The following is a 25,470-nucleotide window of genomic DNA, read 5'->3' on the forward strand; positions in this document are numbered from 1 at the left end:
TATTTATATTTGTGTTTCAGTATCCTCACATCTTGTGAAGGCGGTTGGAGCTCAGGGAGATGCAAATGTTGAGCAGATGCAGTGCTCTGCAGTGGCAGGTGGAGTTTGCTGTGTTATTGTGTCACTCTTATCCATCCCACTCATCACTCTTCACCATCTAACCATCAGATACACTCTTGTAATACACCTGCTTTAAAATGCACACAGTCAGCTGCTTCTGTTGGCATGGGGTCCTCAGATTGGCACTGCTCATTGAGACAACACACCTGTCGTTAGTCATGGTAAGTCAACTAAAAACACAATGTTAAATGTAATTCTATCATCATTTACTCACCCTTATGTCATTCCACAGATTTGGTAAGGAATCACAATCTTCATTTTGTGGTGAACTATTCTTTACCACAGCTCCTCATTGCTCAACTGTGGTCATCTTTTTGACAGCTCAATGAACAGTCAAACTGGTTTGTGATCGGCGCAAGGGGAACTCTACATCGCCTTAGCGTTTTCACACTTCCTTTTGTGTTTGCTGGCAAGCCAGAGCCGAATCACATTAACACAACAGAGGGAATCAGTCATATTAAGCCATCTCGCTGTCACTTGCTTTAGAAGCTCAGCTTCTCTCTGCTAAACAAGCGTGTCGAGACATAAGATCCATGTTAAATATGATTTGAATGAGGAGCTTTATTTTGTCTTTTTTCCCTGCTTGTCATTTATTTTTCTGTGGGCTTGTTTATCTTACTCTTTTTCTGGGTCGTGGTCCCATCGGGTTCAGGCTGCACTATTAAACCATATTTTCAGGTGCCACCACCAGTGGTGGTTATATTTTGATTTGAAGTATGTTTGTGTGACATAATGACCGCAGACACCTCCGAACATAGTTTTGGGTGAGAGAAACGGCAGGTGCCGAGAGGGAAATGATGAAGTCAGGCGAGTTTTTCCCGAAATCCTTGCAAGAATAGCGGGAAAAAACATGACATCATTGTTTTAGTTTGAGCAAACGCAAGGTGACAGAGACATATTAACAGACCCTGCTGAATGTCACCTTATTGAATTCTCAGATGGGATGACAGCATAACTGCTGCCAACACCTTAAATATGCAGATTTTCAGCAATACAGTTGGCTTCATTTGCTTCAGGATCCAAAACCACTGAGTAGAAGCTAAAAAAGCATCTGTCAGAGCATGTCTTGAGGGAGAATATTTTTGTAGTACAATTTATCATATGTTTAAACTGGCAGCCTCAGTATGAGCTCAGATGGGCATATATTATGTGATATGCTTCTCTCATTATATTCAGTATCATAAAGCATCATAGATTTATGTAATAGCTATTAAGTCCTTTTGGTGATTTACTGTTTGCTATACATTGGCTTTATTCTGTACCAAGATGTTGAAATTACCTCAGAAAACCCTTTCAGGCTGCATGAATTCTTAAATGGCCCAAATGAGATCGAGAATATCTGGGGAAAAAAGGCATATGCTCTTAAGGTTGAAGGCTTATGCCGAGAGGTTGAACGCTGGGTTTTCTGAAGAGCTGTGCTCAAGTTCATGGCAGGACTGGGATATGATTGACAGAGACTCTTTTCTTTCATCTCAGATTTCACAGACGCATTTGGGCGTTTCAATGACAACACATCTTTATTCCAAGCCTCTCAGGCACCAACCTCCTCCCCATCTAAATATGCTCCTCAAGCTGCAAATTGGCATTCTGGGACAGTTATTTCACTCAGCCAGGAGTCATCTGTGCATGGAAAGCCTTTGAAAAGTTCTCTGCTATTGTAAAGAAAGGCATGTTTGTTTCAGAAGAAAAGTATGCTTTCGGGCCAATGCCTTGTGGAGTTGCTGTGTAATGTCACCTATTTTGATATGGCCAACAGAAGTCTTTAGAGATTTTCTTTTGATAATATTGCAAAGAAACGCAAAGGAGTCATTCTGTGTCAAATCAACCAAATTTCAGAAACTTCCCTTTCTCAAATGTTGGATTTTGTTATTATTTCTTCTAAAGAAAGATAAATATATATAGCGATGAAAGCTAAAATATTATTCCCCTATTTTGTAGAGGAAGGGGGTCAAATTTACAATTTTCAACTGAGATTCGGAGCCAAATTACAGGGGGTTAAAATGACTTTTGAAAGATTGCAGCTTCACTATAGTTTTTTTACACAGAGATTCGTAGGTCCATTAGTAAAATCTAATGACTTTAGTGATCTTTGATGCATAAAATGCCAGTGGTGACCATTAAAAAATTGGAAAAAGCACTTTTCAAGTTTTTTTCTCCAAAGTTTGCATGCCTGTAACTCAAGAAGTTTTAAAGATATCTTAATAACCTTTTTAATTTCAGAAAATATGAAACACCACTTGCAACTGCACTTTCATCTATTTGCATAACAAAACAATTTTTCACTCTGAAATATGTCATATTATAGATAAAAACAATTGGCTTTAAAGAATAACATTCACAGATTTTTCTGAAAATAAATAGAGATTTTGATATGCTGACTTCTTTTCATATCTATGTAGGTGAAGAAGGGGTGTGTAAGTACACATTCTTAAAGAATGACATCATTTGTGGTATTTAGGAACCAGAATATGAGAAATTGTCTAGAGGCCTGCTACTCTTGGATCTGAAGTTTTTCCTATGGAAAGAACCGATGGGAGGGGTTCGAGAAAACTTATTTTCTCTCTTCCTTACTGTCTTTGCTGTCTTGCCAGCCCTCCCCTTCTTTTAAGTTTTCCAGAAGGGTTTTTTCAAGTGGAGAATAGGACAAAGGCTTGCGAATGGAGGAAAAGGGTTAATGATGTTTGCAACAGTTCAGGCTTCCCCTTGAAGTGGGAGACAGTCGAAAGAAGTGTCCAGATTTATGGTTGTAAGATTTGGCCGTGGCAGCTGCTTTCACCGTGGCGGTTGACCAGAGGTAGATAAAGAGAGTGAGAGAGACTGAACAAGAGAGAACATGCTGTGAAGAGTTATTAATCACAATAGGAAAGTGGCTTGAGACGGACACACACACACACAAATGATAACCTTTGGGATATTTTAAACAAAATGACAAAATTAAAAAAAGTTTCATGTAAGGAGGTTTTTGTCAATTTTATCGGCTTAACTAGACATATAAGTATCAGATTTCAGTTCATCATAATAGTATTAATCTGGCACTGGACGCAGACATGCGCTTAGATGAAAAGATTTGTTTTAATTCATATTAGATAATAATATGTCCTTTGGCACATATTTAAGTTGCTTAATACCACAAATGGACTGTGTTTTCTAGTCTGTTCTTAACCAAAAGAATAATTATGTCTGCACGAGCGAGCGTATTTTCATATCCATCAAATGTGCATATTTGATTAGTAGCATCACAGTTTCAAAATGTTTTTTTGTTTGTTTTTGTTAGTATTTAGAGAATTCCAAGTATCTCAAACTTGTGGTTTTTAGCATTGTGATGACAATGGCAATTCAGCATTTGGTCATTCAAATAAGCATCTGGGGTAAACAAATCAAGGACCAAGATTATTTCTAATGAAGCACTTCTTGAGAATTCAGTGGCTTTGTTCAGAATCCTTTAATTACATCATCACTCTCCGGATCTGTCGCCCAGGGAAGCCCATTAGCAGCGAGCCCCATAGTGATTCAATGATGTGACTGTTGTGTACTCAAGAGCGCCTCTCTCTGTGGATGGTGTTTTCCCAGCTGAAGTCCAGCAGAGCTCAGCTCTCCCCCAGCAGAGATGAAAATAAATCATTCAGGGAAAACGTATGTTGCCTGCATGCTCTCTAAAGGATCTTAGAGCCACGAAGTCTGTCCCTTTTTGTGTATATATGAACAATTCTGTTATTTTGTAGTTTGTACATACACAAAATGCAGTGAGATGTATGCTTTGATTACCCAAATGATGCAGTTGTTAAAGTTTGAGACCTTTTGTGTTTAAAATGTGATACTAGCATAACAAAAAACAAAAATTGCGGACATCACATGCTGTTCTGTCTTCTGTGGAGAAGATAGAACTATAGAAATCTGAGTTAAATGCTCTGCCATATTTATATAATATTGTGCAGTCTGTAAAAAGCCAATTTTGGGCGCATGTATCGACTCGGACTAAGGTTAGCTAGATTGCTAATGCTAGCTACACTACCAATTGAGAGAATTTTAAACATTATTCCTAAGTGGAACAATTTTATCTATTAAACAAATGTTGCTAGCCTTCAAAAATTCATACACCTATTGACTATGAAAACCACGAAAAGCAGAATAATTGTCTTAAACTGGCACATTCCCTGTTGTTATGAGAACTCTCAAAGTTTTTCAATTTATTCAAAATGATGTTCTCAGAATGTACACGTAAATATTATTTATACATTGTTCATTGTTTTTTCGTCTTGAAATATTTTAGTTGGATGTTCTTTTAGCCTTTAGTACTACAGAAAAAAATCATAAGCAACATAACCATATTGTTGGCAAAATGATGCCAAAGATTTTATCAAATTTTCCATTGAAGTTTGTATAACCAGAATTTTTTTTTTTTTAAACTGACATTTTGAACCTTCAGTGTTTTGATCATTTAATCATAACTTTAGCAAAAAGTTCTTAGAACATATTTTTGTTTGTTGGATTCATTAGAAATATTTATACTTTATCATGGTCGCTTTATATTTCCCATTTATAAACAGAATTTTGGCTTGCTACATTTCAGGCTCCCTGGTATATTTTCTTGCCTTCCAGTGAAAGTGCCCTCTTTCTGGGTGAAAACAGCATCTATTCAGCATTGGAGAGTGTCGGACTCTGAGGAGAAAATGATTCCCATTTCTTTGCCTTGGCAATAAACCGAGATGTCACATATTTATCACGGTGCCAATTTGAATGTAGCCAATATCTGTGTAATGGGATTTAAAGCTTGATGTATGCCAGAATTCTGGTGGATCCCTGCAGTGGAGTCCTCACTTGCTCCAGCAGCAGAGCGATTGTGATGTAATGCCTCAATATTGATAACTGCCCTCAGAGCAGTGGACTCTAATTGCCTATGAAAATATTGAGCTGTAGGGCCATCATTTCATCTCTTCTCCTCTCAGTTCAGCTGCTTTCTATCGTCTTGTCATCTCCGTTGCACGATCACGAGATAAATCCACCGTTTCAAACGGATTCCAGTTTGAATGAAAGCCCCCATCACTGTGAAGCTGTCTAAACGGTCTCTTTGCTTTCAGTGGTATTAGAGCAATCTGGGTATTTTTCCACATGCTAAAATCTTCTCAATCTGCATATTGATTCTCTGACCACACATTGGACGCTTCATGTGGTTGTCAGTCATTCTGATGTACTTTGCTGTGAGATCTAATATGCAAAGCCTCTATATTTGAAATGAGAGATTATCCTAAATGTTTAAATCAGGCTTCTGTTGCACATTTTTGTTAACTTCTTAATCAGTAATTCTGTATAAAGATACATCTCCGTGCTGTATATGTGTACACTGACCACAACATGGATTTCATACATACTTAAAAATGTATTAATTTCATCGAATCAGATCAAAAATGTCAAATCAGAGTGGCATCTGCCAACAAATCATGCTAGAACTATGGCTGAATTTAATTTTATTGTTTTGTCTTAATATTGAATAGTATATTTCGTGTTTTATAATATAAAGCCTGGAAAAAAGATTATAGTGCTATGTTTCTTCAGAATAAATCACAGTTGGTTTAATATTTGATACTTTTATTTAAGCAAGGATGCATTAAACTGATCAAAATTGCTGTTACAAAAGAGAAATGTGTTTGAGCAGCATATCAGCATATTAGAATGATTTCTGAGAGATCACGTGACTCTGACTGTAATGTAATGACTGCTGTAAATTCAGCTTTGCCATCACAGGAACAAATTATATTTTCAAATATATTGACCATATAAACCAGTTACTTGAAATAGTAATAACATTTATTAATAACATATTACTGTTTTTACATCAAATAAATGCAAACTTGGCGAGCATGAGAGACTTAAAAAAAAAGGAAATATTCTTACCTACCCAAACTTTTCTGTTGTCTAACGCAATAACATTTGAACATGATTTTTTTTTTCATTGTCCATACACTTAGTGTGCATGTCAAGTTCCTCATTCCTTATCTTTTGCAATGTCTTCCGAAAGCACTATGACCCCTGTATGTGAGGAATTTGACCCATTCTGCTTTGCCGCTGACCACTGAGCATCCCTTGGGCTAAAAAGGGGGAGAAGTCCAGTTTTTCACCCTTCTTCTTTCTTATTAAGGCCTCTAGGCTCTTCCTCTACCCATCCTTTACTACGGTTTTGTGTAGGTCTGCTCACATCAGTAAGCCTCACTGGTATGTGTGTGTGTGATCAGCCTGGGATTGAATTTCTTGATATCTGGAATCCGTGCAAATCAGTTTTGTTCCAGATAGAAAAAAGGATTCACAGTTATAATCCAACATCTCCAGGCTTCATCTCATCCCTTTTACGTAGGTTAGGAAAAGATTTATATTTCCTTATGAATCTCGTGCTGTGAAGAACCAGGTCCCCATAGTAACAGCAGAATGGCATCAGTGCAAACAGCCATCATGGATGAGCGTGTTGTAAACGCTGGAGCACAATGGGGACCGAAAGGACCGTGTTCCATTTATCACCACGTTTGAGACCTGAAAGAGAAACTGTCACTGTTACCTCCGCGGAGGTCGTCACGCCGATGTCCCCCCGAGGCCTGGACGCATTATTCAAATGTGAAGAATCCAATAGAGATGCCCCATTATAAACACTTGCACATGAAGATGGTGAGAGAGAATTGGTCTTGAAGTGAGAAGCCCAGAGAGACCCAAAACACCCTTTGGAGATTTATATGTGGGAAGGTCAGGGGTCAAACAGCCATTAATCAAGGCTAAAGAAAAGGATTAAATAGCAAGGTCTCGCGGGCAGATGAGAGAGCGGCTGATTGAGGCGTTTAAAAGAGTGTGTTGTGTCTGTCTTAGATTACATAGTGTGAGCTGTAGGCTAAACATCCATCTGAACCACGGCAGAGTGCTTACACTCTATAATCAGCAAGCCAGAGGACCTCTACAGTGGTCAGTCATACATCACAAAATCCCTCATGGTAGCGCACAGGGCAAGTCGGTGGTACTGCAGTTTAGGAAAACCTGTTAATACTGGATTATTATTATTATCATTTTTGTGCATTTTGGTGTTTTAACAAAACCTTCTTAATGTACTTGGCTTCATTAAACTACAGCGAGCTAACAAAAAAATTATTATTCGTTAAATCAACGTTTCCTTCGCTCAGCATTTGCTTGAATAGTGTGTATGTGCTCAATCTATTAAAATAAATGTCACTTGTTTTGACATTTTCTTATCTATCACAGTGACATTCAAACAAAATCTTTTTTGCTACTGTATGTGTCATCACCTCAGCTGTGTAATTGCTTTCAATTTGCTCTTGTTCAGAAACATGACGCACACGCAGAGGGCCGATTTCACACGATTTTTCACTTGCAACGTTCCCACTGATATTTCCAGGGCATTCTTGATTATCGTTCTTACATCTATGTAAAATAACAGTGAAATAATAAAAATTATATTCACTGGTCAAGCTTGAGATTCCTTGCGCCGTTTCTGGAGTGGTATTATGCAAAAATCCTCCTCCTGTTGTGCCTCTGTAAACAAAACGTTAAAGGCGAGTCGGGAGTCAGATAATAAATATCATTTATGCCATTGTTCTGCTTCAGATTAATTTAAACACTGTTATGTAGACCGGATATTATTTCACACATGCATTTGTATGTGTGTGCCATGGCTCATCATTGATTAATAGGTTCAGCTGGTGTCCAGTGGCTTTTGTGCCACATACATCAACATAGACACTAACATGCCTCATTTGTACAGTACACTGAGTGACCATAACTACAGCCATATTACTCTTTCTGAATATAGATCGCCCTTTGCTGTGAAGCTCGTAAACACTTGTGACAATCTGAGAATCTTGATTGTAACCTGCACATCAAGCCATCTTGAAGTCCATGGTGAATGTGAAAGTCTGCTATGAACAAAATCTGCCATTGCTGTTCGGACTACCCAGTTGTGAGACTGTTAGTCTGTGTGACACCCAGAGGGTGTGAAGGGGAAAAAAACACCAGTGTCCCTCACATCCACGCACAATCATCTGAGCCCAGTCACGGCTGCTTTAGGTTTATTGCACAGCATAGACAAATGGCTTTGATCTCTAATGCGCAGTGAGCTGCATTAATTATGAATCATTCCCCCAGCCGAACTGTGGCGAACACCTTCAAACGCTCAACGAGTGATGCAGTGTTTTCTTAGGCCCCCAGGATGGCTCCCGGACTGCATGTATATATACATTTATCTGCATGAACAAAATAAGAGAGCTTTGCAAAAAAACTTCTGCCGTGCCCCTGAAGTATTCAGCTTCTGTATGGCTGCCAACATCTCTTCTTAGCCCGCGGTTACTCACGCTGCTAGAGATTCTCATATACATCACCAAAAGCCTCTTCCATGTGTGTGATATTCACAACTCAGTGGACACATCCCAGGCAAGCTAAGGCAGCCGTGTGAAGTGATGATAAAGCTACGCGACGGTATCCAATTGACTGGTGTGTAATATTGGAAAAATTACCTAGTTCTCTATGGGCTAATACGGATCCTGTAGTGCTGCATGCTGTTGTAGAAAACTGGCTGCAAGGCCTGTTCCCCAGCAGCAAAGTCTGAATAGCCTAGAAAAGATTGATCACATTGATTGATTTTTTTATTTATTGACAGATATTGGATATGAATGGCATGTTGAGGCTGTGTGCATAGTGTACTTCTAAATGCATGCAAAAAGAGCAGTATTTATACAGCACTGTTTCATCAATTTCCTCATACTCAAGAAAACAAGGGCAGTACAATACAACTTTCATCAGGTAATAAATAAATCAATAAATCAATATTGGAAACATATACATATTGTATGATATCCATGACCTGTTTACATATTATCACTGAGCTCCTAATGTATCCCCTAGTGTGGATAGTTAAAAAAGAAAATAAATAATAAGTAATATAATCTAAGAGCAAAGATTTAAGTAAAAGCCATAGGATAAAAATAATGCAGTCGAAGAATTATCACTGATAGAAAACATCTAACATTTATTGTCAAATTTTAAACATAAATTCATAAATGTGAAATCATTTTTAGAAAGGTAATGTGTTATTTCTTTTATAAAATTACACACACACACACACAAACACACACACACACACACACACACACACACACACACACACATATATATATATATATATATATATATATATATATATAATTATCTATCTGTCTGCCTGTATCTTTAATTACTGCTTTAAATCTTAGTCATTTTTAATGACAGGTTGGTAATTCATTAATGGCAACATGTGCTAACTTTGGAGGCTCTTTGTTTTACCACATGTGCAAGCAATGCTCTTTATTCAAGGAAACACTTTCATTTTCTTCTTAACCCTCTCTATGGCTGTAGGCAGAGCGGCGCAGGAGGGGTTAACGTTCCCCAAGCGTCGTTGCTAAACGTGCTGCGTTAGCGTCAGTGGGAGTCCCCTTCGCTGGGTCCCTTTGCAGTAGTGTGGACTGGAGAGTTGTAGACAGAGCCGAGCAGAAGCGTGAACAACAGAAGTAGTGCCATAAAGTGAACATTTGACATTATCGCGAAGCTTTTTACTTTTACCGCGTGGAGCCGTGTTGTACTGTCATCAGAGGGGGATACCGAAAGCTTAAACGCGCGCGTCAGCTGGCATGAGCTAACCGACCAGACATGGAAACCAAACCTTTCTTGTCATTGGGTAAGTTTACCCTCAGACTACTGAAAGATGTTTATTTTTCCACTCGAGTTTTTTTGGTATGCAAGAGAGAGTTTTATGATTTACTTTTTAGTCCAGCGTGAGGAAAAAAAAAGAACTCTAAAAAATAAAAAAAATACCAACGTAACTTGGAATTGCTTTAGATCGCTCATTATCGACTCGGGCTGTATTGGAGGATTACGTTCATGGCGAATGGACACTAATGCAATTATAATCAATAACGTACAGCAGTCAAGTGCATGGTGTGGATCAGGACATTTGTTTATAAATCAAACTAATGGTAAACACAAAAGTTGGGCGTGCAAAAGCGATGGCACGCGCTCGAGAGTGCCACCTCATTCAGTATCGTGCTTACTCATAAGATGTTTAATTCTTGATATGCGGTATCATTTGACATATTAATAGTGTTGTGAGTGCTCTGACTCCGGTGCTGCAGAGTTGAAGCTCGTGCATCATTTCTTTCACTTTCCTGGCTGGAATACAGAAAAATGCAGACGTTTGTGCATATGTGTGTGGGTGATTTTTCTTATTTATAATGCAAAGCAACATCGCGCATCAGTCTAAAATTTAAATGGACATTAGTTTGAAGGCATCGGACGTCTGTAAGAATTCATTAACGTTAAATCGCAAACAGCTTTTGTCATTGGAAGAAGAAAAGCGTTATTAGCTACAGCGAATTTTATTGTTTGTCCATATGTAATTACATCTTTACATGCAGAAATATATATATTTTTAATCCGGTTTCCTTGCACTTTGTTCTCAAATAATCACGCGAGAACCGTTTCTGTATGAGATAACAGTTGATATAAGTGAACTTGGACAAACTTTGGCGTTTTCCGTGAGTAGTACACGGAGGAAAGTGACAGAAGTCATTGCAGAGCAATACGATATCATTTGAAATCTATTTAGAGTAACTAGATTGAATAAAAACGCCACTAGGTGTCCGGGGAACATTCAGTTCTATTTCAAAAATGTCCTTTTTTAATCGACGGCTGAGGCAAAATGTACTGTAGGTGTGGTTTCCATAAGATGATAGTCCATCACATTAAAGGAATAGTTCACCAAGAAATGAAATTAGTTTTTATTTACTCATCCTGTTTTAAACCTGTATGACTTTTTTTCTGTGTAACACAAAGGGCAAATTTGTGAAGAATATTCTGGCTGTTCTTTTCTGTGTAAGTGAATGGGATCTGAGACTGACGGGATTTATTAAGGACAGAAAGGCATCTTGAAAGAATCATTCACTTTGTTGAAATGAGTGTCCAGATATTCTTCAAAAAATATTATGTGTTTATGTAGATTAAGTACTTCCAAGGCACTCACGTGGTAAGATAAAAATACTTTAATGAACAGAGATTAAATCATTACAACTAGTTAAAAGTAGATATGATTTTCATTATTTTCTTTTTTTTTGTGGAAAAGATCAGAGCCCCTTAAATTCCAGCGGTCAGTGTGTGATTATGAAATCATATTGCAGTTTGCAGCTGTATAGATAATGTGATATCTGAGTGATGCCAAAAATAGACTAATAGGCAGGAGATTTAGATAACGTCTCAAAATAATTAATAACTTGGCTTTGTCTTGTACATCTCAAACATGCTTATTACTCATGCAAGAATGTGGTTTGGTAAATGAACATGCACTTCAATAAATGATACACATTACTTTCTTATGCATATATGCATGGAGATAAGTTGATCAGTCACACATGATTTAGTTCACACACAGAGGCCCGCATACTGTAAGAATAACCAGCATGCTCTGCGTTTTCACTCAGGAATATAGGCAGGACTGTTATTGTGGCTGTAGCTCTTTCATGCAGGAATCGTGTTACCCCTTGAAGTACATCATCACCCGACTGGTTCACTGAGATGAGAGACAGCAGGAATGCCGGGTTTCCTGAAACCCCCCGAATATTCCCAAAACAGTACCAGAAAAATCACAGAGTTAAGAAACATAATAGACTAGTTGTTAAAGTATGTTTGGGCTTTGTGTGGCTTTTAATGCTGGGAAATTTAGATGTAAAAGCTGGATTTAATTTGTGGCTTTATAGTTAGATTTTTCAGTAGGCATCTATTTTAATAGTAACAAAGGTTTGTTAATAAATAGTTCTTAATGGAGCCCTTTGCTTTATCCTTCACATAATCTGCACTTTAGGAGAATTTAGTAATGGTTGTAAGTCCTTGTCTTTAAAAAGATTTGGGGAAAATATTTTAATGTCATTAACCATGATATTATTTTATACAATTCATAAAATAATAGAATGTATGAACCTTTTTAACAATAAAAGCTCAGTTAACTTTAAACCCTAAATAATTATATATATTTTTAATAATATTTAACCCTAATTATAAAAAAAATAAAAACATCTAAATATTTACAAAATATGTATTTTTATATAATTACTAAAACATTTAGTCATTTTTGCTAATATTTTAAAATAACATTTAACCTTGAATAATTTTATATATATATATATATATATATATATATATATATATATATATATATATATATATATATATATATATAGAAATCCTAAAAATATTGTTCTGTATATAAGCTTCTAAGCATATTTAGCTTGTCATAAAAAAGCTTATCATAAAAAGAAAAAAAAAAGAAAGAAAAAAATCATTAACTTAAGATTTTCAACACAAAGCATGTGTGGCTGTTTGCAAATGGAGTTCTATTTCTGTGTTGAGTGTCATGGAGCAGACGCTCAGCTCTGGCCTGCTGAATTCAGACACATAATCATTTAAACATGAATGATTCCTTACATTTACAAACGCTTTTCAAATAACTGTGCTAGATATACTCCTGATGTTTTTGTTCTTTGTAAAGCATGCAGAACAGGTTGGGTTTATTAACTTTTTCTCCAGCCCTAGGCACAGGTGCTAAATTGCCTACCTCATATTTGTCTGTTTTTTAATGAAGATATAATGAAAACTTTTATGGAAATTACAGGGGAAGGTACTAGGGACTAAAAGCTTGTGTAGCATCATAAAAACATAAAAAAAAGTATTCTGCTTTTTGAAATCACTTTCTTTTTATCTGTAGATTATTAAGTGAGTGGATCCACAAGATGTAGATGGGTTTGTCCTTGGTTTTTTTTTGAAGACCATTTGTTCTATAAAAGTAAACCATATTAATTTTGGCCATTTTTTTAAGGGTTGGGAGGAGGCGCTTTTGAGTGACAGGAGGTCTGTTTTTTTTTTCCCGCCTGCTTCAGTTAAGTTCATGGTCTTAATGAGAAAGTGACATCATAGTTGAGGGGGGTGCATTCCTCTGTCAGCCGTAATTCAGGAACAAAGGTGGTTCTGGGAGATTTAAAGAGCTTTGATTGGGGGGGCTGTTTACCTCTTAAACCCATACAAGTATTTTTTTTTTTTTTTTTTTTTTAATGACAGGGTAGTTTTAGGTTTCTTGCCGGATGCTTTTTGCCCCCTTTTGTGAGCGGGCTGCAGCTGTCATTTTTACTAGAGAAGTTTTATTTTTACTAGAGAATGTTAATGGCTTAAAGGGATAGTGCTCTCTAAAGGCCGTTTACCAACGACATATCACAGTCCAGGGATGAGATTCAGTTCAGCCGTAATACAGAGTTTCTCAATCAGGTTACTGCTGTACGCAGAAATGGAGCTTTAAAACAGTTTTTTTAAAAACAGTTGTTTATGATAGCCATGCATCAAACCCTTGTTAATAATTTGTTACTTTTCAGCCCGGACATTTGCAAGTGTTTTATCTTTAAGGGGAGCGGTGGACGATGAACTTCAGACCTTGACCTTCTCTCCCCATGTGTTTTATCAGCTGGATGATTTGTTTTTTATTTTGTGATTTTGTTTTCACAACGTTACAACAGATGATAAACTATAACAGACGTTATACTGTAAACCTCGCTTACACCTTTATCACGGTTTGATAGGACTGATATTGTGCGCATCACTGATTGTGTAACTGATGAGAGAGATAAGCATAGTTTTGTCAAATCAGCTCTGGGTAAGTGAAGTTCTTTTTACTTTTGCTGCTTATTAATATGGATAATGAAAGAAAGAAATCGGAATGAGAAATGTTGTGAGCCAGATTCAAACTTGCATCCTCCGCATGAGAGCTAATGTGTCGGAGCACATGTAATAACCACACAAACATTTTTAAAGTTAATTAATTTGTGATTTTTCGGCAAGGATGCTAAAATTGATCAGAAGTAGGGCTGTCACTTTTGTGAAAAAAGCATTTTCGATTTTTAAGACATAAGTGTTCATTGAATCGATTGTAAAATCGATTTTCCATGTCTAAAAAAAAGATGTTTCCTTTTTCAACGCCAAATAACAGACGAACGTAAAGAGAACGCTGGAAACACACAAGAACGAAAAAATTATATAGATTCATGTTTTGAACAGTGGTGTATGTAACAGAACAAAACAGGTTTGCAGAACTTTTGGAAAAGGAAAATCAGCATTTCCCTATCAAATTCTTGAAAATTAGCATGCAAATATGTTTGCATTGAGTCAAATACATATTGAGCCATATATACATACATATATATTCAGTGCAAGATTTTGCTTGCACACACTTTAGGCAAGGTTTCGGCAAATGAACCGGTATTGTATCTGGCGCCTCTCTGTTCCCTCATTCAGTATTTTTAGTTTCTTGCTATTGACCAGATGCTTTTTAATCCAAAACAGGCACAACTTGATAAATTTCAAGTGACAAACAAATCTGTCCATGCTGAAATCTCTGTGTGATGCAACACAGTCGTACCAAGTCTGAATGTATATGATATAAGTATGTCGTTATATGAAGTGGGATCCTGCAACCTGTGTGTCAAAACTGCAGACCATTAACCGTTAGCAACTCTACAGTGTAGAATTCGTATTCCAGCGCAGTGACATTAGCCTTTATCACACATCGTGTTAATTAAAATGCACTGACAGAAATGTGAAGTAGTCTTCTATCTCTTTCTGAAGCCGGAGCGACACATGGTTTAGATCACTTTAAATCACAGTAATGATTTTATAGGTTTCCTTGTGTGAAACGAGGCATCTGAGACTGTTCTCGGGTAAAGTGAAGTGACATTCAGCCAAGTATTGTGACCCATACTCAGAATTTGTGCTCTGCATTTAACCCATCCGAAATGCACACACACAGAGCAGTGAACACACACACACACTGTGAGCACACACCCGGAGCAGTGGGCAGCCATTTATGCTGCGGCGCCCGGGGAGCAGTTGGGGGTTCGATGCCTTGCTCAAGGGCACCTAAGTCGTGGTATTGAAGGTGGAGAGAGAACTGTACATGCACTCCCCCCACCCACAATTCCTGCCGGCCCGGGACTCGAACTCACAACCTTTCGATTGGGAGTCCGACTCTCTAACCATTAGGCCACGACTTCCCAGTAGTGGAAGTGGAATGATGCATTCTGAGCACTGAACGCTATATGATTTTGTTTTTATCATAAGGCAGAATGATCAGTCTTTAAGTAATGGACCATTGACACTCTATCTACAATCTCAATTAGCAGTGTCAATGAAACAAAGAAACGGTCATCTATGCCCTGGTGGTAAGCAGATAAACATCAAATTTTCATTTTTGGTGAACTATCCCTTTAACTGTCATGAAATTGAACGCACAGATTTGTGGGATATCAAGGGCAGTGAGGGATACATCTACGCTGCCTTCAAAAATCAATCAGATGAAGTCATCTCAGCGATTGCGTTATGATTGTTAAATTGTGGTCTAAACGGATGGTAGAATATGGTTGATCGCCTAATTGAACTGAAGATGAATATTGTACAGTCTGCTTTAGTTTACTCAAGATTCCTGGGCTCATGTCATGCAATCTGACAATAACAGGCAAAAAAAGCATTCTCGACTGCATGTTAGAGTGTGTGTGTGGAGAACTCTGTCCATTAATGCCACAATTTAAACTGCAGAGCTTAAATCAAAACAGCAGATTAAGAACAATGATTGCAATTATGATAATCCATATCTGTTACACCAACCAAAACATGATGACAAAGATAACATGAAAGGATTTGTAGGCAAGTAAATGGCAACTCTGCTGCAGCATGAACACTGTTCTTTTCCACATCAGTTGTTTTTTTGGCTAAGCCAGGTGTGCTTTTACCCTCAACATCCACGTTTTGCCCATACAAGACCTCTGTTTTTTTACCGACGGGTCTGCAGAGTGATTTACAGTTCGTTCACGTCAACTCCAGTCTCTCACATGGGCTTCAAATGTACTTTGAGGCACGTCAGAGATCTCTCTCCCTCGCTGCTATAGCTGAGTACGTCTCCATGAGGTATAAGATGATGGCAGAGAGAGAGTGGGCGCATTTCATATTTCTAACTGTTAACATAAGTCATGGTACGTGTCAGAGATGGTGTCTCTTTCACAGATCTGGCCGTTCCAGCGAGAAAGGTGTTCTGGTGCCTTCTGACCTTGCTGGCTTCCTCTTGCTTAAACAGCAGAAGAGCGCGCCTCTTATTACCCATATGCTGCAAGCGCCACTGCTATTTGTCAAGTGACTGTTGAACTACTGCTCACTCCAGCTGAGAGGCCTTTTAATCTTGGAGTTGTGCGAGCCAGTTACTTCCTATCACTTTAGGGAGTGTGTGTGTGTGTGTGTGTGTGTGTGTGTGTGTGTGTAAGTGATTCTAATACTGGGACAAAACAGAGCATTAAAACCTGAGGAATTATTTTGATTTATTCAGTTCAACATGGGCAGAGAGTTGTAGCTGTTTTATGGAGCCTGTGTGGATTTGTTGAACTCCTTTTCAGGATAAGAAATGACATTATCAGACAAATATCTGACAGCGTCACTACTGTGAAAGCTTTTAAAAAGAGGTACATTTTTAAATTAGCCTCTTCCTTCTGTCAAAATGGTAATATATATTATTTTAATGTCTTTAATATATTTTCATTATTTTGTAAAGTTTGAATTGTTAATAAGATATGAAGTATTGAGTTATGAGCTTAAATATGTGCTTGTCTTAGAGACTCTCTGTACTTGTCATATTTAAAACCACTTGTTCATATATATATATATATGTATGGATATGTATGGATGCTACATCAGGATTAGGACTGCGCGTCTTGTTTGCTGCATCAGTGCATGGAAGTTACCAGTCTAAAAAGTCAGCAAAATCAGTCAACGGTGAAAATGAAAAGTATTTTAAAGACCAACAGTTTAACACTAAATATTGGACATAGACAAACAAGTTAAATGTAAAAGTATTTAAAACAGGTTTGGAGTAAAGTTAAAATAAACGGATATCAATCATACAGCGGACTGTGCACGTCTTATTTTTCTTCCTATTTCTGCTCCCAGTCGCTGTGGTGGAGCAGTTGTGAAGTATTGTTCTTTTAAATACTTTGTATGCAAATTACACCGAAGTACAAAAGTTTACTTACGATGTTAGAGAGTGCTCAAAAATGGTTTAAACACTGAATTTTGAATCGATTTCTTCTTGTGAACTCAGAGATATGGATTTGGACGGCAATTAAATTACCACACGACCTTGGTGTTTATAAAAAAACAGTCGGTAATTCGGCCAGGGAATTTTACGGGGGTGGTAAGAGAAAAACACAGATATCCTGGATTTGGACGGCAATTAAATCACCAGCTACCCCCTGTAAATGGTGAAAATCACTTGTGTCCCCCTGAGAAACGATTACCGTCCGAATAGGGCTTAACATAAAAACTCTGGCATTAAACTCAGTTAGTGAGGGCTCAGTTAAAATTTTGTGCATATATAGCCTAGGCTGTTCCAATTACTTGTTAAAGTACAATGAAATACCTCGTATCAGCAGACAATGTGCTTCTGTGTTTGTGGTTGGAGACTCCTTCACTGGCTACAGGCTCTAATCCTCATTTGGGTGTGTGTGAAGTTTGGTGCTGAAGTGAAATAGCAGGGCAATTTGATAATAATAGGAAATTATAATAGGCCACCAAATAACATTAATAACAATAATTGAATACAATAATAGGAGAATGAGCCTAATATCATCTCCACTATTGACAAAGACGTCTGCTATCGTTGTCATGATACTATCGCCTATCGGCACAACCCTAGAGTGAACTGTAAATACATTTTTTTTAAAGTTAAATAAAACAGACCAATTTTTTTCATTCAGTGGGTTATTTGCCATTTCTTTGTAATGATTTATATTATAATTTTTTTTTTACTAGCACATTCTGAGTGAAAATTATTGATATGCCATTTGTTTTTTTCCTCAGAAGAGAAAAAAAAGAAATCAAATTAAATGTTATGTTTGTGTTAAGTGATAATCTCTGATTAATATCAATGTGGAATTGTTGCTGTTTTTAAAAACTGATGTCAGATAGAGCTCAAAAAATCATCTCAAGAATCAGTGGTGACGTTCTGTTTCATACTGGATAGGTAGTATTTTAGCGCTTACTGCATTGTGGGAGGTATTTGTGGTTTGGCAGTCATCCCTGTGTAGTTGTTTGCATTAGAAATGCAAGTTCAACTTCCACTCAGCGTTTGTTAGGCAGCGGTCTGGGGTGAGAAACGTGTTTACAGTGGAGTTTGAGAACGCCTGTGGCAAAATCTTCTGCGGGGAGTTGGACAGGAAGACAACCGGACAGATAGGCAGACGGGCAGGCACTGGCAGTTTTTTTGTTCACGTCAATGTGTTGCATACCAGAAGGCTTACATTCCAGCGCCTGCTGAAATGGCACCCGGCAAGTTCAAGTGTCACATTTAGGATGGTTTCTTCTGTTTCAGACTAGAACAAGTAACATGAGACCGCTTCACGTTATAAAAACCAGATCAGAGCCTGAGCACCCATTGGAGGGTTTGTATTTCGCAGGTGTGTGAGCGTGTGATATTCTGGCACTGTTTGAATGAGACGGCTCATTTTAAAAGCCGCAATTAAAGCAGAACAACTAAGTGCAGAGCGTTTGTGTGAGGCAAAGACGCAAGGTCATGGGTCATGGCCAGGTCGCAGACTGTGGGGAGTGTGCAGTGCTGGCACACAGGAGCGTGTCGGGGAACTGCAGCAGTAGCACATTAGTTTCTCTCAGAAAACCTGAGAAATTCACCTCAGAAGGTTATGAGACTTGAAGCAACAACACATATTTTCTGGTTCTAGTCCTTTTTTTCTCATCTGTTATGCAGTGTTGTTGTTGAGAGCTTGTTGTGAGTTTCTTTGCAGTTTTAAAAAGCCAAAACTTAGGAAGAATGAAAGAAAGCAAAAAAGCAAGTTAGTTGTTAGCTAAGGGGAAGTGATAGGTGGCACATCTGGAATGCTTCAGCAAATATTTTTTTAAACATCTGGAAGAATTTCATGGAATTTAAGGGTCTTTGGAATTATTTATGCTTAGTTTTCAGTATCTTCAAAGTCCCAGAAACGTCTCTGGCATGTAAATTAAGGGGGGCGGGACTCTCTCTTACAGTGCAGGTCGAATCATTCCAGATTTTATTGTGGTCTAAATTGGGCTCCTATATGCATGATTTCCCTTTGTGCAGGCGGGCTAATTAAGTGACACTGAGGTGAGAGATGGAGAGGGAGCACCAGTGAAACTCAACTCCCATAAACCTCCATCGAGATGGCCATCCTTAACCATATCAACAACAACAGCTGCTAAACATAGGAAAAGGCACCATTTTATGGGCTTTTTAATGTTTTGGGGGTAAATCTCATTAAACTGTCTGGGACTAATTTTATCACAAAATGTAATTATATTTTATATATTTACACATGTGTTAGCACATTAAGATTTGTTTATATATATATATATATATAGTGGTGCTCTGATTGATCAGATGATAATCACTTTGGGAAGTTTGATTAGAGGTCTTTATAAAGGTCGATCTCATAAACCGATCTCAAGCTGACGACGCGCCTGCCGTGAAAGGTTTGGCATGACATTTAGCGGCACCGTCTCAGTCTCTATCTGGCACGGGTGAAGTAATTATAATGCTGAAGGTGAGGTACAATTCATATTTCTTTATTAAATAACTTGCAAAGTAATTTAAAAATTTTGTGTGGCGTAATTTGCCAAACAGCATGAGTGAATCACCGCAAATGGCTTCAAATCACCACTTCTCATCTGCACAATAAGAAAGCTGCATGCTGCACAGTTGACACAGGAATTGTCACTTGCACAGTTGCATTGTATCATCGCAGTGCCATATCATCATTAAAGTTTATTAAAGTATTATTAAATTTGCATTTCTTGTTAAGTCTTGCCAGTATTTAAACCTTTCAGCACTCACACACTCTCCTAGAGACGGCTCGCTCATGCACACTCAATGCACGCACATACAGCTCAGGAAGTCAGTCTTGTGCTGTGTGTAAGCCATTGTGCAGCAATTACCTCATTGTAAAAACAAAACTGCACTGCATGATCAAACATTTAGGTGAGATAATATTTTTGTTTGAAAAATGACAAAAAAATGCCACCTCCTTTATCTGATCTGAGCACCCTTAAAAAAATTAATAAAAATTATAAATGGTGCAGGCTGGAGAGTGCACCATTTTAATGTGCAGAGTGCATGCACGAGAACCACAAGTCCATGATTCTTGAAAAAAAAAAAAAAAGACTCCTTTCCCCACTGAGTTGCAAGATATAAATTTTGTCTTCCTGGAACAATGGTAGTCTGTCCTATTTGAGGTACTTGCGACATGACATAATATCTGTCTCACAGACAGAACCATGTGGCATCGCGTTTAACTCCCACAATTAGCAGAGTTTCTTTTGAAAGCTGAATGTAAACCTGAGTATAAATCAAATCCCGAGCATAAACCCGAGCCTTAATTGTCAGCTTTTTATGTTAAAAGCGGCTTTGATGTGTGATGGTAACCTTGCCTGAGCTGAACCTCTCTTGGGTCAGGGGATTAAAATTTTAAAAGACTTCAGTGGAATGAGTGTGCGTTCAGATCGGCATGAGGCAGCGGGTTTCACTTTAGTATTGACATCTCATCAGAGACTTCTATCCCAGCCTGACAGACATCAGGTTATTTGATCTTTCTAGACTTAGACTAAGAGTCTTTAAGCAAGATTTTTATGAATTGCGATATTTGATCGCCATTTTGAATGGGTGATACAAGGATTAAACACGGTCAGATGGTCGTTATTACATCATAAACCATGATAAAGACATCAAGGTTTATTTTGGGATTATTCTGCCTGGTAAACATCTTTTTGAAATGAGCAAACATCAGTTATTGATTTGAGGTAAGTTATTTTATTATAAGAGGAAAAAAGGCAGCAGAGTGAATTGATAGACAAGCATAGCTATTAGCTACTGCAGTGGTTCCATGGAGAACTCCCAACACTGCACACTTTTAGTGTTTCTCTTATCTGATACACACATTTGAGGTCTTGGAGTCTTCACTAATGCCTGATGAGTTGTATCAGGTGTGTTTGAATAGGGAGACAGTGTTAGGGGTAGGGCTGTAGCTATCGAATATTTTAGTAATCGAGTATTCTACCAAAAATTCCATCGATTAATCGAGTAATCGGATAAAAGGAGTTTTTGCTTAATTAAAGTGCAATATTAATTATGCAAGAGAAAATAAGACTACTGGGTCTCTTAAAATGAACAACTTAGTTTCCTTTTTAAAAAAAAATTTTTTTTTTATTTTTTAAATGCATACAATGCAATGCATACATCAAAAATAAACATTTAATTATTACCCATTTTTCTCTGTCTGTACTTGTACTGTGAACAATGACAAGAAAGTTGACAAATGAATTAAGTGCCATTCAGTTGGGGTTTTAAATAAAGCATTTTCTGAGATGCACATTAAACATTAAACACATAAAAAATTTATTTATCTTTTAATTATTGAAAATTAAGCAAACTTAACTTTTTGGTAAACAAAGGGGATTTACTATTAAAAATAAAACATGGAAGAAATGTTGTGTGATTAAACCTTTAAAAAAATAATGTTTGATTTTTTGTTTTTTTTTTGTAGTAGGATATATATATTCTGCTGAACAATAGTAATACATCTCTGGCAAATACTTGTCTTTGAACCGGACTTTTATTTTGACGTGTTGACGTACCTTTACACTTCTGTTGTGACGCTAGTTTTACTCGAATCAAACGGTCAAATGCTCATGAAGTGACTGTCAGAGCAGTTCTGCAGATGTTGTTCATGTGTTCACGTCTTTATTAGTGAGACAGCAGACGGAGCGTCACTCGCGCTTCAGTGTGTGTAAAGTCGCGCTTCTGCCATTCCGCGTTAAACTGTAAATTCCGTTTTTATGACTGGATTCCGCGATTCCCTCTGAGTTTTCTGCATCGCAGAAATCCTAGGGCCCTAGTTGTGGTATGCCAGCTCTCTTGCAATGGACATACGCTTGCCCTCAAATCAAAACACTGCTGACTCCTTGCAGTGTGCGATTTCAGACGCTGCGCTTGTGTCTCCTTCCGCTTTGTGGGTGACATAAACGCGTTGTCACATTAAAAAGAACGAAAGAACCTGACGTGAGATTTAAAATAAATTAAAAGAGGCTTCGAGGCAGAGGAATTTGCCTCGATCATTTTTTGTAATCGAGTTACTCGAGTTACTAGAGGAATCGTTTCAGCCCTAGTTAGGGGGTTCTCCAGGACCAGGATTGGGAACCACTGAGCTACTGTATGAAGTAAATGTAGTAAAAGTAAAAGTATGCTGGTGATTACTAATTTGGTAAGTTAAAATTGTATGGTCACGCCCAAAATATTTCTTCCTAATTTATGTGCTTTTTGAGCAGTTTTTTATGCAACAAAGCCTTATTTGATTTCTAGATGTAGAAAGTTAATCTAAACTAATAAAGTCTTATTTGAATGAATATTACAATATTTCTAGCTAAAATATTTTGTGTAAAAATTAATTGGGTAGAAATTGTGAGTAAAGCATTGTTTAAATCCTTGTCTGTAAAATCTGTCATGGGGCCTTCACATATTAATAGGGAAAAATTATCAAATTAATTATTGTGGGAAAAAAAGGTTCAGCAGGTCTAGGTATAAATACTATTGCACATAAGGGTCTTTAAAGTGATATATTTTCCTTTACCTTTCCGATTTAGGACTGTCATACCTTATTAGGTGGGAACTTTTCCTCTGCCATTCCGATTTCTTGCACTGTCACTCTCTCCAGTGCCTGCTTAGATGGACGTCTAAAGAGGTCTGTTTTTATTTCTAAAAGCCCATTTCAATTTTAGCGCTTTCTGTGTGTCTTTCACTCAGTCTCTTCTCAGAGAGATAGGAAAAATGCAGCCAGTTGGTTAATCGTGTCCCCCTCTGTCTGCGCGTGGAGCTATTTTCTCTGTGTTGCTGTGCAGATGGCCTAGATCTTTTTGCCTGACTGCATCGGGAACAGCAGGGAGAGGCTGATGCACATCATCATCGAATGTGCACAAATGTGTGTGTGTTGCCTCTCTACATTATTTAATTCCCAGTCCGCAATGCACACACCCCATCACCTCCAACGCAGCACAAATCAAGATTTTTCTATCATTGTTTTTAGAACACAACGGGCATGGCACTTATCAACAATTAATTAATGCTCTGAACTGAACCAAACACATGCTTCCCCACCTGCCACTGGAGAAGTTTTGAGCAAAGTGAGTTTATGAAGGAGTGTGTGAATGGGTGAATGTGAGGCAACTTGTAAAGCGCCTTGGATGGTCATGTGGTCTGTTGAAAGCGCTATATAAATGAAGTCCATTTACCATTTATCCTATGTTGGGCTCTCTTGTTTTTGTGTTCATCAAGCAGAAGTCTCTATTCTTGCCTGAATGCAGACCTGGTGAATTTTTTATTTTTTTTTGCAAGATCCGAAAATCCATCATCAGTAAAGACCTATGTTTGAGAGCTTGTAATTGTTTCATGTGATGGATATATCTGACAGTAAACGTTGACCCTGACTTTGTTAAACCTCATACATTGGCAGTTTAGTACATTTAAGTAAGGTTTTATTATAAATCACCAGTCAGATTTGTGACTCTGATTGGGTGATTGGTGCTTTGTAGGAGGAGTTTCGAGGTTGCTACCAAATGAATGATTGGATGAATCAGTGTTGGGTGTTTGATTGGCAGTCTCACACATTTTTTTCTGCGTGTTGTCAGCTTAGACCCATGACATTTGCTTCTCGTAAGATGTCACCTTGCATTAACGACACTTCCCTAGACACAGCTGCAGTTTTTTCATTTTTTTCTCCCAACACATTCTGTCACCTTGTCTCGATTTATGGCTAAAGCATGAACATGTATTTTATGTTTATTTTGTGGATCATCTTAGGTCAGTACTTTTTATTCATTTCTATTAATTAAAAAAAAAATAAATAAATTATAATACATTTTTTAAGGTATTTTAAATTATTTCATTAGTGTGTCTGAATGTTAATTTTGAGATTAATCTTTTTTTTAAATGTTTTATTTTATTCTACATGATTTTCTTTACATGATTTGCAGTACTTTAAAGTGATTAAAATAAAGTACCATGATGTTTAAACTTCACTATTTAAATTTTAATACATTTCTATCATGAAAACTGGAAAATTTTAGCATGGTAATAGATAGGGCAATGTTAATGTATTTGGTATTGGCAGAATAAATCTGCTACGTTGCTGAATTGCTGCTGCTGTTGGTTTTTGTTGTTGTTGTAGATTATTGCTGCTACTGCTGCAAAGCAAGAACAGGAACTTGTTACTTCTAGTACGTTCGCTGATACAGTGTTGTATTTAAAACAAACTGCTGCTGTACAAATAGCATATGATAACCAATAGCAGGTCTTTACAGGTGGAGCTGGGGAAGGTGGAGGGTTTCAGAGGAACTCTGAAAGCACACTGCAAAATGCTTTATTGAATGCAAGCTCACTGGCTGTGTTTGCAACATGAACCAATCAAGGTTTGTTTTGCCTTGAAGAATATGCCTTGATGAACCAATCAAGGCTTTGTGGTGTTTTGCATTTGAGACTGGCGCACTCTGTCATTGTTCCTTTCTGGGACTTCTCTGTCATCCTGGAGGGCTTTTTGGAGTCACCATTTGAGCATTTGGAGTCAGCTCCTGAACAGATTCTGACCCTTAATGTGACGCTCCTGTTGACGTTGGCTTCTATCAAATGCAAGATCTCTCTGTTTACAAGTCATGCATGGAGTTTGATCTGGGCCTTATTAAGGTATTCCTATGGCCCAGACCCCAAGGTCTTGTCCACATCATTTCGTTCCCAGGTGGTGATGCTTCACTCCCTCTGTCCACCTCCTTTTGCTTTTGTTGAAGATGAGGGGCTTCACCTGCTCTGCCCTGTTTGAACTTTGAAGCTCAATGTGGACCTCTCTAGCCAATGGTGCTTTTTTCAGGTTTTATACAGTAGCTTGGATTTAGATGCAGCTCCTGGTTCCCAGATTCTTTCTGCTTGAACCAGCCATTTGAGGTTAGCCTGTTCTATTTTGCACTGGGCTAGATTAGATTAGATTAGATTAGATTAGATTAGATTAGATTAAACTTTATTGTCATTATGCAGAGTACAAGTACAGAGCTAATGATATGGCAGTGCTTAGGTTTTCAGGTGTGGTATATCATTGCATCATAGCTCCGCAGCTATGAGTGAACCCATGAAAGAGAACATCTCAGGTTACTCGCGTAACCCATGTTCTCTGAATAGGGATGGAGACACTG

General features: G+C 37.7%; 1 protein-coding gene across 4 annotated transcripts in view; it reads left to right on the forward strand.

Annotated features, from left to right (window-relative positions):
• LOC132130775 (retinoic acid receptor RXR-alpha-A-like) overlaps positions 1 to 25,470 on the forward strand; it is a 152,041-nt gene that overhangs the window by 26,954 nt on the left and 99,617 nt on the right. Inside the window, exon 1 of one of the 4 annotated variants that reach the window (XM_059542581.1) lies at positions 9,548 to 9,820. The exons of 2 other annotated variants lie outside the window; for them this stretch is intronic. In XM_059542581.1, coding sequence (XP_059398564.1) covers positions 9,793 to 9,820 — 28 coding nt within the window. In that variant the 5' untranslated portion in view covers positions 9,548 to 9,792. Of the gene's footprint in view, positions 1 to 9,547; positions 9,821 to 13,507; positions 13,832 to 25,470 lie in introns of those variants that run through there. One more of the 4 variants, XM_059542583.1, reaches the window with a different exon arrangement.

The sequence above is a fragment of the Carassius carassius genome, chromosome 47 (genome assembly GCF_963082965.1).
Source record: "Carassius carassius chromosome 47, fCarCar2.1, whole genome shotgun sequence".
NCBI classification, from domain to species: Eukaryota; Metazoa; Chordata; class Actinopteri; order Cypriniformes; family Cyprinidae; genus Carassius; species Carassius carassius.